Source organism: Nothobranchius furzeri, chromosome 18 (assembly GCF_043380555.1).
Source record: "Nothobranchius furzeri strain GRZ-AD chromosome 18, NfurGRZ-RIMD1, whole genome shotgun sequence".
In the NCBI taxonomy this organism is placed as follows: domain Eukaryota; kingdom Metazoa; phylum Chordata; class Actinopteri; order Cyprinodontiformes; family Nothobranchiidae; genus Nothobranchius; species Nothobranchius furzeri.
In genome coordinates, this window is record NC_091758.1 from 32424281 (window position 1) to 32437585 (window position 13305).

The 13305-nt window shown below is 41.8% G+C and overlaps 1 protein-coding gene across 2 annotated transcripts in view; it reads right to left on the minus strand.

The window, feature by feature from the left end:
* eml5 (EMAP like 5) overlaps positions 1 to 13305 on the minus strand; it is a 50609-nt gene that overhangs the window by 22048 nt on the left and 15256 nt on the right. For both annotated transcript variants that reach the window (XM_015970164.3, XM_015970163.3), the window contains exons 5-11: positions 4886 to 5071; positions 4271 to 4406; positions 1272 to 1473; positions 941 to 1078; positions 575 to 831; positions 265 to 477; positions 13 to 180 (exon numbers count right to left, since the gene is read on the minus strand). In XM_015970164.3, coding sequence (XP_015825650.3) covers positions 13 to 180; positions 265 to 477; positions 575 to 831; positions 941 to 1078; positions 1272 to 1473; positions 4271 to 4406; positions 4886 to 5071 — 1300 coding nt within the window. The remainder of the gene's footprint in view (positions 1 to 12; positions 181 to 264; positions 478 to 574; positions 832 to 940; positions 1079 to 1271; positions 1474 to 4270; positions 4407 to 4885; positions 5072 to 13305) is intronic.

A 13305-nucleotide genomic window follows, 5' to 3' on the forward strand; every position in this document is an offset into this window, starting at 1 on the left:
GTTTTATCTCACCTTGCGGCGCTAAATGAAGAGCCTCTTTAGACTTTCTCTCAGGAATAAACTTCCACTGGAACACTGAGTGATCTGCACCTCCGATCGTGATGACCCACTGGTAGTCATGTGACCATCTGACATTTGTAATGTGAGCGGAGTGTCCTAAATACTTTTTAAATTTTGCACCTGAAATCAAGAGAAATGTCAATTACAATGTATTAATTCTTCAAATGTTTCGTTTTTTTTAAAGTAAATAAATGAATGCTTGACCTTTTCTTATGCATGGATATCTCATCAGCTTGACTAATCCGTAGTCATCAGCTGTCACCAAGACCTGATTGTTAAAGTTGGCGTCCACAGAGTTGATGTCATTGATATCCGAGTACTTGGGCCAGATTCCGTTGACCTCAGGGCCCAACACAGACGTCCAAGAAGCCCACTGCACCAGCTTCAGTTCCTCCTTGTTGGTCACCTCCTTGCCACCTCAACAAGAGACAGAATTTACCTCACAAACTGCCATTTCTGGTTTCCAATCCCTCCCCAAAAGTCACAAATAATCATTGAACTGCGCTGCACTTACTTGGCATCCTGTAGAAGAGACGTCTGCCGCTGCCGTCATTGGTCTGAAGGAATTTACTTTCCGTGGACCAGTCCATGTGTGTGATGAAGCTGTTGGAGCCGATGCACTCGCCCACTTTCTTGTATCTCTGCACCACTCCATAGATATCCACTGAGTTTTCATTAGAGCCGACTGCCAGATGGGCCCCGTCAGGAGAGTACTTCAGCTCATGGATGGCCTCCTTCCTGTCCTTTATGTGCACCACTTCTGTCATGTCCCTGGAGAGAAGCAGAGTAAATGATGAAGAGCTTTACTGGATGCCAAATAAAAACTGGGCGTTCACTCAGAATCCAAAATTTTCATTTGCCTTGAGATTACATAACCCACCTGACTCTTAAAACGGTGAAAGAGCCATCCTTCATTCCCAGCGCCAGATGAATGCCATCAGTGCTCACAGCTGCACAGCGGATTGGCTCCTCCATGTTGCAGCGAGCTATCAGTGCATGATCTATAAGGCTCCATATCCTTCAGGCACAGACCAGTGAAAAAAAGAGAAGTCACGGGAGTTATGGGATTATGGAGTGAGGCAATTATATCAGCAGCAATAAGAAAGTGCTAAGAAGGGGTCTAGTTTCTTTTGATTCCTGCACAAAAGTTCCACTGGAGGCAAGAATTTTTAAACCATGGCTTGAACTTAATTCAGTAAACTTAGCTCCACCTGACTGAGCGGTCGTCACTTCCCGTCATGGCCAGAGGTTTAGTGGGATGCACGGCGAGTGCCCACAGCTCGCCCTCGCAGTGACCCTGCATGATGAGAAAGGGCTTGTTGCGGTCGTGGACCACCACTTCAAAGATCTCACTGTCCTGTGTGCCCACTAGGATGTGATCTCCACGCCAGCATACACTTCGCACGGACAACCCTGTTAAACATGCATGCACTAAGAATTAGGCTAAATGTACAGATAGCACAAACAAGCAGACATTTACAAGGATGATGAAGACAGGAAGTGATAATAGTCATCTGGAACAGTCAGAATTTAGTAGCAATATCTTTTTGCCCGTCATAAGAGGAAAAGTGGGAGTTCATTTTTCAAAATCATATTTTCACCAAATACGGGCTGCGCAGTGGCGCAGTGGTTAGAGCTGTTGCCTTGCAGCAAGAAGGTCCTGGGTTTGCTTCCCGGCCTGGGATCTTTCTGCATGGAGTTTGCGTGTTCTCCCTGTGCATGCGTGGGTTCTCTCCGGGTACAACGGCTTCCTCCCACAGTCCAAAAACATGACTGTTAGGTTGATTGGTCTGTCTAAATTGTCCTTAGGTGTGAGTGTGTGTGTTCATAATTGTTTGTCCTGTGTGTCTCTGTGTTGCCCTGGGATGGACTGGCTCTCTGTCCAGGGTGTACCCTGCCTGATTGCCCGTTGACCGCTGGAGATAGGCACCAGCCCCCCTGCGACCCTGTGTGGACAAAGCGGGTTCAGAAAATGGATGGATGGATTTCACCAAATACATTTATAAAAGGCACAGTTCTAAATATTTCCTAAACAGAAAATGGTCACATGACATGGACTTGAGTCATTACTTTAATTAAGTCTGATTTGACTTGATAAAATCTATAAAGACTTACGACTTGACTCGGACTTGAACGCCAATGACTTGTGACTTGAATCGACTTGCATCTGTTGACTTAATGATGACTTGAGCATATTTGATATTTCAGCACAAAAGTGGCCCGACATGGACAAAAATCAAAAATCATTCTTCGCTCTGGGTTTGATTTACTACTAAATGCAGCAGCACTATGTTTATAATCAGTTTCAGTTGCACTTCCAGCTTGTTTGAGCAAATAAATGAAGCTTTGAGATGCTTTATTTCTGGAATTTATTTATTATCATTGTCATTAAATTGAAGTTTGACAGATGACTTGAATATGACTTGAAATTCAAAGTTAAGGGCTTGGACTTGACTAGGACTTCCACATCACTGACTTTGGACACAACTTGGACTTGGTTGTCGTTGACGTGGACTTGACTTGAGACTTGACTGGAACGGCTCGTGTCTTACTTGTGACTAAGAAAGGAGTTACTTAGTCACACCTCTGAATATTAGAGTTAAATATTTATTTTACAAACTCAACATTTTATGTATTTCATTAATAAACTAAATATTTAGTTTGAACAGATTATGTTCATAACTTTTATGGACAGAATTTCTTTGCAGATGATGTGGTCCTGTTGGCTTCATCAGAACGTGATCTCCATCGTTCACAGGAGTAGTTCGTAGCTTAGTGTAAAGCAGCTGGGATGAGAATCAGCTCCTCTAAAGCCGAGACCATGGAGTCGGAAAAGGGTTGAATGTCTTCTCAGGGTCAGAGTCAAGTGGAGGAGTTTAAGTATCTCGGGGTGTCTGGGCTCTCCCTTAGAGAAAGGGTGAGAAGCTCAGTCATCCAGGAGGGGCGTGGAGTAGACCCGCTGCTCCTCCACATTGAGAGGAGCCAGTTAAGGGGGCTCGGGCATCTGAATAGGATGCCTCCTGGACGCCTCACTGATGAGATTTTCCGGGCACGGTCAACTGGGAAGAGACCTAAATGGACACCTAGGACACGCTGGCCTGGCCAGGAAACGCTTTGGGATTCCCCCAGAAGAACTGGCCCAAGTGGCTGGGGAGAGGGAAGCCTGGGCCTCTCCACTTAGGCTCCTGCCCCCGCAACCCGACTCAGGATATGCGGAAAAAAATGGATGGATGGATATTTAGTTTGGAAGCTAAATATTTAGCTCCAAACTAAGTGTTTAGATCTGAGCTGATATTTAGTTAATCAATGAAATATTTTGTCTGGAAAATAAATATTTAGGTCTGAACTAAATATTTATTTTACTATCTAAATAATAAGTTTATCATAAAATATTCAACTCCAATTTATCATAAAATATTCAACTCCAATTTTAAATATTTAGCATGCTAACTAAATATTTAGCTGAGAGCTGTGACATTTGTAAACGTATGAATGACCTGGTGAATATACGACATAAAAAACTGAATCCTGATGTTTTTCCTCTTATGACGGTCAAAAAAACAACATGCTGTCAAATTCTGACCGTTTGGCTTTGCAAATGGTACTCCATAGAGGATGGAGAGTTACATTCAAGCTAGTCTGCTTCTCAATCAGAGTTATGCAGCGATAGTATACAGAATGCTACATGTGTACTGTGCAAAAGAACTTCAAATGCATATTTAAAACTCACAGCAACAGATTCCTCCAACAGATTTCTAATTTTAGAAAAATACTGACAAAAAAATGAGACAAAAATATATTTAACGCTCCACCTTTGCACAACATTGAGGATGAGGAGTATATAAGGCGCAAAAACTGCAAAAGAGCTTGGACTTACTAATGGGAGGAAGAGCAAAGCAGTATGGGGACTGCATAAACAAGACTGAGATGACTGTTAAACTCCCTAACCCTCTCACCACTACCCACCTCGGCTATTCTCACCCCTAGCTACTGTTAGGTCCAAGATTATAAGTAAAGAAGATGAGAAAAATGGGGAAAAAAAGAATCTTAGTAAACTTAGCAGAAAATATGGAAAAGAAATGTTTTTTTTAAATGTTCTGAGTGTTTGTAAATGAGATTCTAAAGCAGACATGCTTTTATTTGCAGCTTTTCTGAATTAAAAGGAAAATGTAAAAAAAAAAAAAGGGAGTAGGAGGCTGTTTGACCACACCTTTATATCCTTGGTCTGTTTCCCTGAGATCGATGACAGTAATTGGTTTGAAGTTGAGATCCCACAGCCGGACGCAACCGTCCCGTCCTCCAGTAGCAAAGCCCTCTTCACAGGCATTCATGCTGAAAATCCCTGACTGGGGAAAAAGATGACAGGCTGTCAGTGAGGATCTGCGCCGTAAACGAGCAACGACAGAACCGGTCCGAGCTACAACCCGCACTGTGCTGCTGCTCAGCCAGCCATTTGTTAAACAAGGCTTTAACAATCACAAACCTGCCTCAAGAGAAGCTGAGGAGCTTTTTTTTTCCTTCATTGTAATCTGTCTTACAAATGGAGTACAAATAATGAGACATTTGGAAAATCAAAATTCTGGAATGAACTGTATTCATGATTCCCCTCCCCGACTTACCTACCCCCCCACCGCCCAGCTGTTGATCCCCTAGATATGATTTAATCCTGTGTGGCAAAAGCTGATCCACCTCGGAGCACAATCGAATGTGCCTGAAACCTGATAGCTTTTACTATACGGTTTTATATAATCTATGTGGAAGCAGAGGAGGATGCATGAGCTAGGTCAGGAAAAACAAAAAGCACATAGACATGCTAGAAACAAACCCCGTGAGCTCCTTGAATCGTCCTCATCAGGTTAATTCCTTTCCAGACGTAGATGTCACCATTCAAGGCACCTGAATATGTGACTTCGTCTTTGGCGCAGGCGAGGCAGAGGATGGTCTGGAGATCCCCCGATTTGCCAAAAACGCCACGTTTGGGTGTGAGGGCATTACCGCATAAGCTCCAAAACTGTCAAACACAGACAGAGTTGGTGAAAGAGGGTTGTGGCTAATAATCCCCGGCGTAATCCCCGTCCTGAAAGATCAAACTGATAATTATGCAGCGTTTAGAAACGTCGGACTTTGAATCATCGGGTCATGTGTGGTTAGACTCACACACACACACACACACACACACACACACACACACACACACACACACACACACACACACACACACACACACACACAGGGGTGCCGTAAAGCAGTGAAAGATTAGGAAGATTATAAGGGCCCACAGCTGTCAGGGGCCCAAAACAGTTTCAAAGTTTAAAAAAAAATAAAGTTTAAAAATCACAAGTACTTTACTTTGCAGTATTTTTTCTCATTTAAGACATTAAACAATCTTTTAGTCTTTATGAAATGTATATTTATTCAGAGGTCCCTACTTCATTTTGACTAATTAATTCCAACGGCATAACATGGTACAGTCCACCTGGCCGAGGGGCGCGTAGCAGGCGAGGCCAGCTCAAACGCAGTCAGACAGCAGAGTGCATCAAGGCTGCAGTAAAAATATATATGCAAAAACAAAGTCTGGGTCACAGAAAAGGAAAGAAAGAAAGGAGAAAGAGGACAGGCAGAAGAGAGGGTGTCAGTATGTCACACAGTTTTTCCTCAAAGAAAGGTGGGTTTAGTTAGTGAGTGGTTAAATTCAACCTGTTTGCTAGCTCTGATATCCACAGTGAGAGGAACTACGTTTCATCTAATTATGGTAAATGGGTTGTCGTCCTTGTCCCTACCAGAATCAGCAGCTGATGATATGTCAGCAGGTGTCCCCTCACAACCCAATGAACCTCAAGAAGGTGAGCAATGTAGCATGTTAGCTAGCAGCCTCATTTAAGGGGGTCTGTGGGAATCACTTAAGGCTCTCTTCTCTATCAGTACTATTACAAAGGAATATAAAAAGGCTATTTTTGGTGATAAACACATTGTTTTTCCACATAATGATAATTATAAATATCAATCAGTAAAAATATATAGATTGTTTTTGATGCTGGGCAGGTTGAAGCATTGTTATTTAGTCTGTTAATGTAACATAAATTACTGTGAGATTATTACTGTGAAGCACCTTTTTGAAGACACCATACAAGAAAAAAAAACTCTTCATCTACTAAATACCTTGAAATGAAATGTTTTGAATCTGACTGAATTATGGGAGGTTTTACAAGATGTAATTTGTTTACGTAGCTTTTAGAACACAAACCAAAAATCAGTCATTTCCAAATAATTCATCAGAGAGCAAAAATGAAACAAAAGCTATTAATAATTGTAATAAATAAACTTAATATAACATTGAACACAATAAAATATGAAATCTAGTATTGATGATGGAGAACTACAGCTAATATCCTGCAGGAGTCTGTGCTGCATTTTCCCTGTTGTGCATTAATTTTAAAGACTGTTGTAACTTGGATAAAGATTTAGTCACAAATGATAGCCTATATTGTAACACATATATCAATTTCATTATGTACAGAGCCTGGACCCTCCCAATGTCAGGTTTGGTCAGGACAAAGTATATACGCATTCATGACCTTTGACCCAGCTCTCACCCTGGATTCTCATGTTAGTTCTCTTGTTCGCTCTTCCTTCTTCCATCTCAGGAACATTGCTAAACTGAGTCCCATGCTGTCCCGCTCTGAACTTGAGACTGTTCTCCACACCTTCATCTCCTCACGCTTAGACTACTGCAACTTTCTTTTCACGTGTCTGAGCAGAACCTCCCCGAACCGTCTACAGGTGGTTCAGAATGCCTGTGCTCGGCTTCTGACCAAGTCCTCCATACACACCCACATCACCCCGCTTCTCCTCCAGCTTCACTGGCTGCCAGTCAACTTCAGGGTTCATTTCAAGATCCTGGTTCTGGTCTATAGGGCCTTACATGGACAAGCACCATCTTACATTGATGATCTTCTCAGTCCCTACACCCCCAGCAGGTCCCCGAGGTCCAGTGATCAAAGCCTACTGGTTGTGCAGCGCACCAGGCTAAAGGTCAAAGGCAGAGGTGGAAAGAGTACTAAAATGTTGTACTTAAGTACAAGTATAATTACTTTCATGAAATTTTACTCAATTACAAGTAAAATTACCTGCCTCAAAATGTACTCAAGTAAAAGTAAAAAGTAGCTTATTTCAAATGTAGTCAGAGTAAAAGTTACTTAGTTACTTTTTTGACTGTGCAAGGACGGGCTCTTCTGAATAGTTAAAAAAAAGACAATGGGGTATAAATGTCAAAGTGGCCGTTTTTTTAATTAAATGAACAAACATGCATATTGAAGTACAAAGGCAGTTACACTGCAAACTAGTAACATAAATTAGGTTATAGTCACAAGCCCATGACTTTTCCCTGAATGCTTATTTAGAGCAGCTGATTTTTAAAGTTAGCAGAGTTCATCTTTGGTAGTGGGTTCACTCACTCATTTAAAGATATTGGCCAGAGGCAAAATTTGTTTGAACAGCATGTGTAAATGTGTATTAAAATCTCAGATGAAAAAGGTTTTTGGATTTTGACGGCTGGAATTGTAAGAATCTGATGTTTGTGACTGGTGCAGGAAAAACAGAAACTAACTTCCGGTCTAAGCCCTGGGCAGCAGGTGACGTTTCACATGGAGCTCTGCTGAAACAGCTGTAGTAAACAACGCCTGGCTCCGGTGTTTCTGCGTTAGCGTTATAGCAGAGAACATTGTGTCATCAATCAGATGTAGCTTCTGAAGCCTCTACTAGTCCATCAGATTTGTTTTTTCTCTGGGAAATGGTGACGAGAACGGATATTAGATTACTGGAGAAGTTCAACCGAACTCCGACCCCGCCAGCTGGATATCACTACCAGAGGTGCAGACATGTTTTAGACCGTTTGACTCAGAAGACCTGCGACCCGATTTGGACATAGAGGAGGATTCTGTTCATCTTCAGAACCAAAATCGGTACAGTTTGTTTACTTTTCTTAAATATTTCATTTCTGTGCTCCACTGGGAGCTCTAAGCTGACAAGTTTTCAGCTGGTTTTAGCTCCATCATGTGTCCCAATATAGTTCAGTAATCTACAGTTTTACTGCTGTGTGTATTTATTGACATAACTCTGGAAAATAATGAACCTACAATTTACCAGAATAAATCTTCCTGATGCTGGAGTAACTCCTTAGCTCAACTCGTTGTTTGCACTAATCCAATATGCCATGGAGGTTCTAATGTTGAAATATAGAGATCATCTTTTAGATTATATCTGTGTGTGTGTGTGTGTGTGTGTGTGTGTGTGTGTGTGTGTGTGTGTGTGTGCGCGCGCGCGCGTGCGTGCGTGCGTGCGTGTGTGTGTGTGTGTCGTAGCTTTCCCAAAGGACTTGTTCTTTCCTTACCGGAGCGAACACGGTTAGTTTTGCTGCAGTCATGCTAACGGGACTCGTCTGGAGTCCAGAAGTAGCGGTGCAGTTCTAGATGGATTTATAGATGTAGGTTATTATTTTAGATCAGACCTGTTATTTAAAAATGCATGTAGGACACAGACACATGGCTCAGACCTTTTGCTGCAGCTGTAAACACAATTTTACGTAATAATTAGGAGCATGAAAGTAAACAAATAACAGTGATTCACAATATTAGCATCAGCAGCTAGCTTGTTTTACGTGCTGGAGTGACGTATGCGAAACACAGTTCTTCACTGTCTGGAGGAGAGGATTTGGATTTTCTGTAATCATTTATGACAAAAGTCCTTAACAAAATAAAAATCTGAACCCAGTACATGTTTATATAGATAGTAAAGTGTAGTTATTTTGCATTTCTACAATTTTAATGCCGAGCCAATACCTTTAACCCTTCACCACTGAAATCAGTTTGTTCATTCCAGTCCTCCTAAATAATCCTCCAATCATCCAACTGGAATCCTTAAGGGTCCCGTAACGTCCATCCTGTCAGAATAGGCCTTGGGAGCCCAGGTGTTACTAGAACTAATGGTGTCTCCTCACCAGCGTGAGCCTCCAAACTGTGAAGGTTGGTCTCCAAACATGAACTTCAAATTCATGCATTTATCTCCTCTTGTAACACTTTAACATGTTTTAAAAGGCTTGTATCATGATAAGTTACACCTCCCAGACCAAAGATAGGTCCAATATAATATAAAAATATTATCATAAACACTGCAGAGACGTCATTGTTTATTAAATACAAGTTATTTTCCTGAGCCATTACTTCAGCCAAGATATAGGATGCATGGATTTGATGAAGCCATGCTGTCTTATGCAGTCCCACACACACACACACACACACACACACACACACACACACACACACACACACACACACACACACACACACACACACACACACACACACACACACACACACACACACACACACACACACACACACACACACACACACACACACAGCAGCATGTTAGAATCATTTCAATGGCTAATTTAACTACACAGAACTGCATTTGTAATAATTTAATCTCCTATTCTGGAGTAAAATAAAGAAACAAGCTAAATCATCACATATCTGTGGCATCAAGGAGCATCTTCTGAGTTCAAACACAGGGATGGAGCACAATGTTTACACCTGAACAGTATCAGGATTAACTCACAGAGGCCTGCAGGTCTTCTGTTTTATGAGCAGAGCGCTGATAATCGGCTTCTTAGGAGCGCTAAACGTAATTTTGCCGCTTCCGTGCGTGGTAAGGAAACACATTTCAAACACGGAACCGGGTCTGGTTGCCGAACCGAGCAGAATTCTGATGACGTCACACCGGTGCGCGAAGGTGCGGGTTCCAACCCACAGGAGAGGAGGGAGAGAGGAGGTAAACAGCGAGTTGATCACAGGGACTGACGTTTTTGAGCAAAACTGCGGTAAAAATGGCTGTTTGTCCTCATCATAAAGTGTAGCCCCCCCGGTTTAGACGTGGCGCTCATGCAGGTGTCTCTTTCTGTTCCGACGCTGCTACACGTAATATTTTTATAAGCCTACAATTTATTTTTTACTCAGTAACGGATATGATTTAAAATGTAGCGAATTACAATTCTTTTTTAAAAACTTACTCAAGTAAAAGTAAAAGTACAGATTTTAAAAACGACTTAAAAAGTATGAATTTACAAAAAAGCTACTCAATTACAGTAACGTGAGTAAATGTAGTTCGTTACTTTCCACCTCTGGTCAAAGGTGACAGATCATTTGCTGCTGTGGCCCCCAGACTCTGGAACTCTCTCCCCCTGAGCCTGAGATCAGTGGACTCAGTGGTCTCCTTTAAAAAGCAGCTGAAGACTCACTTGTTCAAGCTGGCTTTTGTATGACCTTCATCACCACTCTCTCTTTATTCTGCTCTCCCCACCTATTCCACCTTCCTCAGGATCCACTGACTTCCCTCTTTCCTATTCACTCTCTCTCTTTCTTAACATTTTTTAATCACAATTGTTTAGTTTTTGCTCATTTTAAATATATTTTTAAACATCTTCTAAATGCTTTTTTATATTTTTACATTTTTTGTTTTTGTGAAGCGCCTCATGATTTTTATCTTGAGAGGTGCTGTAGAAATGATATTTCTTCTTCTTCTTCTTCATGCAAAGTTGTCCAACTTTAAAATTTTATGTAACCCTAACTGACCCCGGTTTGAACTGTGTGCTTATTCATTTTGTGTCTATGATGAAGCCGTGGAGACTTAATAAAGAATTCACCTTGTGAGCAGTGAATCTTTAATTTTTGTCAGTCATACAGAAATACTTGATTTCAAGAGGAAAGACAGCTGAAAATGTTATGTAAAGCTTTGACACAACATGGAAATTTAATTAGATATCCAAATTTGAATTTTATCATCAAATAAAAATTTAGAATAAATAAACACATTTTAAGGGAGTAATAGGGAAAATGAGATGAACACCTTTCAGTATGTGCATTTCCTGCTTTTTCCAGCAGTGATATTGCTAATTCTGTTGATGGAAATTCACTGTTTAATGAGAGACAGTTGGTGAAAATGATATGTAAATAAGTCAGAATGCATGTAGACCTACATAATTAAGCAAAACTGAAACACTAATATAAAGTATATATATTATATTTTTTTCTCCCTTCGAATCTGGGAGGGTGGAACCCCAGCTCCAGCTATGGACGAGCCCCCAGGGGCCCAACTTGATATTTTTTCATGGGCCCCAAAATCTCTGGCAGCCCCCCTGCACACACACACACACACACACACACACACACACACACACACACACACACACACACACACACACACACACACACACACACACACAAATGTGAACAACACAGTGGGACCTTGAGGCAACAGGTTGAGCGGGTTGTTCAGTAATCGGAAGGTTGCAGGTTCGATCCCGGCTCCGGACAGAGAATTCTGCTGTTGTGTCCTTGGGCAAGACACTTAACTCACCTTGCCTGCTGGTGGTGGTTGGAGGGACCGGTGGCGCCTGTGCTCGGCAGCCTCGCCTCTGTCAGTGTGTGAATGTGTGTGTGAATGGATGAATGATACACTGTAGTGTAAAGCGCTTTGGAGTCCTAAATCTGAGAGGCGCTATACAAATGCAGGTCATCTATCATTTATCATTTGAAGAACAGCATGACAGCATCTTCATGTAACACTTAGACTTCCTGCTGGGGTTGGGGGTGAGGGTGTTAGTGCTGCAACCACCTGATCAGGATTCGCAAACTCAGACACACACATCCACGCAGGCTCATTATTTATGAACTAGAACATTAGGATGCATGGACACGGCTTCATCTGAAGGCTGAATCTAACCACTACAGAAGGAAAGAATGAAAGAGAGAGGTTCTGTCTGCATGGAGATGAGATCGTAAGGATGAAGCCAAGGGAGGACGTCTCGGATACTGAAACACTGATTAAAAAACAAAAAAGGCACTTTACTAGAAAGGGAATTTCCTTCTAACTTTCACACAAGTAGACAGTTAAATATATTAAAATTATATTATATCGCTGATACTGTTTAACGCCGGTGGTTTTGGTGGTTTGAAAAAAGCAAAAAAGGGAACAAATGAGCTTGTTAGCATCAGCAGCCTGTCGCACCACCACTAACACCTGTCGTCTGGACTGATAAAGCTGTTGCACGCTAACAGGAGGGATCGATTATCCAGACAGGCATCACTGGCTCAGATACAGCCTGGCCATCAAACACACTTCAACAGGCCAAGGATTATCTAATCCATAGATCCTCACTATAACTCAACAAAATGTTTGCACATCGTGTGTGACACTTGATGTATAGGTAGCAACAAGAGATGTGTGAGTTAGCGTCGGGAAGAGCTGGATTGGTTCTAAAAGGGATTGTGGGTTTGTGGTGGGGGGCACAGCCCACCACGTCCTGCATTTATAAGTCAGTTAAGATCACCTCACTGCCAAATTACTGAATAAAGATGGGATGCTGGAGGGGTTTATGATCAAAAATCAAATAGAGCAATGGGATAAAAGATTAATCAAGTTAGTAAAACAGCTTTTATATGACTTTTTGTCTTGTTATAAAATTTCTGCGGTCCATACAAAACATGTTCATGAAGTTCTTTGCACAAAATTCTTGACGTTTTCAACGCCTTCCTAAATGAGCCGTTTAAGAGCTCTGTCACTTTAAGAAAACAAGCTTGGGCTGGCCACGCCTACTGATTCCCTTGCTCAGGCTGCTATAAGCTGAGAAGCTTCCATATCTGGGAGGGTCTCAGAGTAGAGCTGCTCCTCCAGTAGCAGCTCTCTCTTGCACATGAGAGTTGGTTTCCCAGTTTGTGATGTCACAAATGGGGACTTTATGAAACAGCTTGTTACATAATTAAATCAAACACTGACATAAAACTGATGAGCGGGTTCTTTCCACATCTGGTGTGTTTATGAAGGCAGTAGAGACCCACATGCCGGCACAAAAGAATGCAAAAAGGGAGTTTTGCATTATACCAAACTACCATGTTCTATACATGGCAGAGCTGCAGGTCAAAGACCTGAACAATAAAATCCAGCTTCATTTCTGGGTCGAATATTAAACGTTTTCTGTTCCAAATTATTTTTCTTCTACAGGCGTCGAGCACTAAAGCAAAAACTGCTCATAATGGTCATGTTTTAAAAGCCACACAGTCGTCGTACTGCTGGGAGTCTATCGGTATTAAAAGTCATGACCAAATCAAGATACAGTTGTAAGGATCTGTGAGAGAAGGGCAGCGTCCTCGTCACAGAGGTTGTGCTCCCCTCAGCTTGATAGTGAGTGGA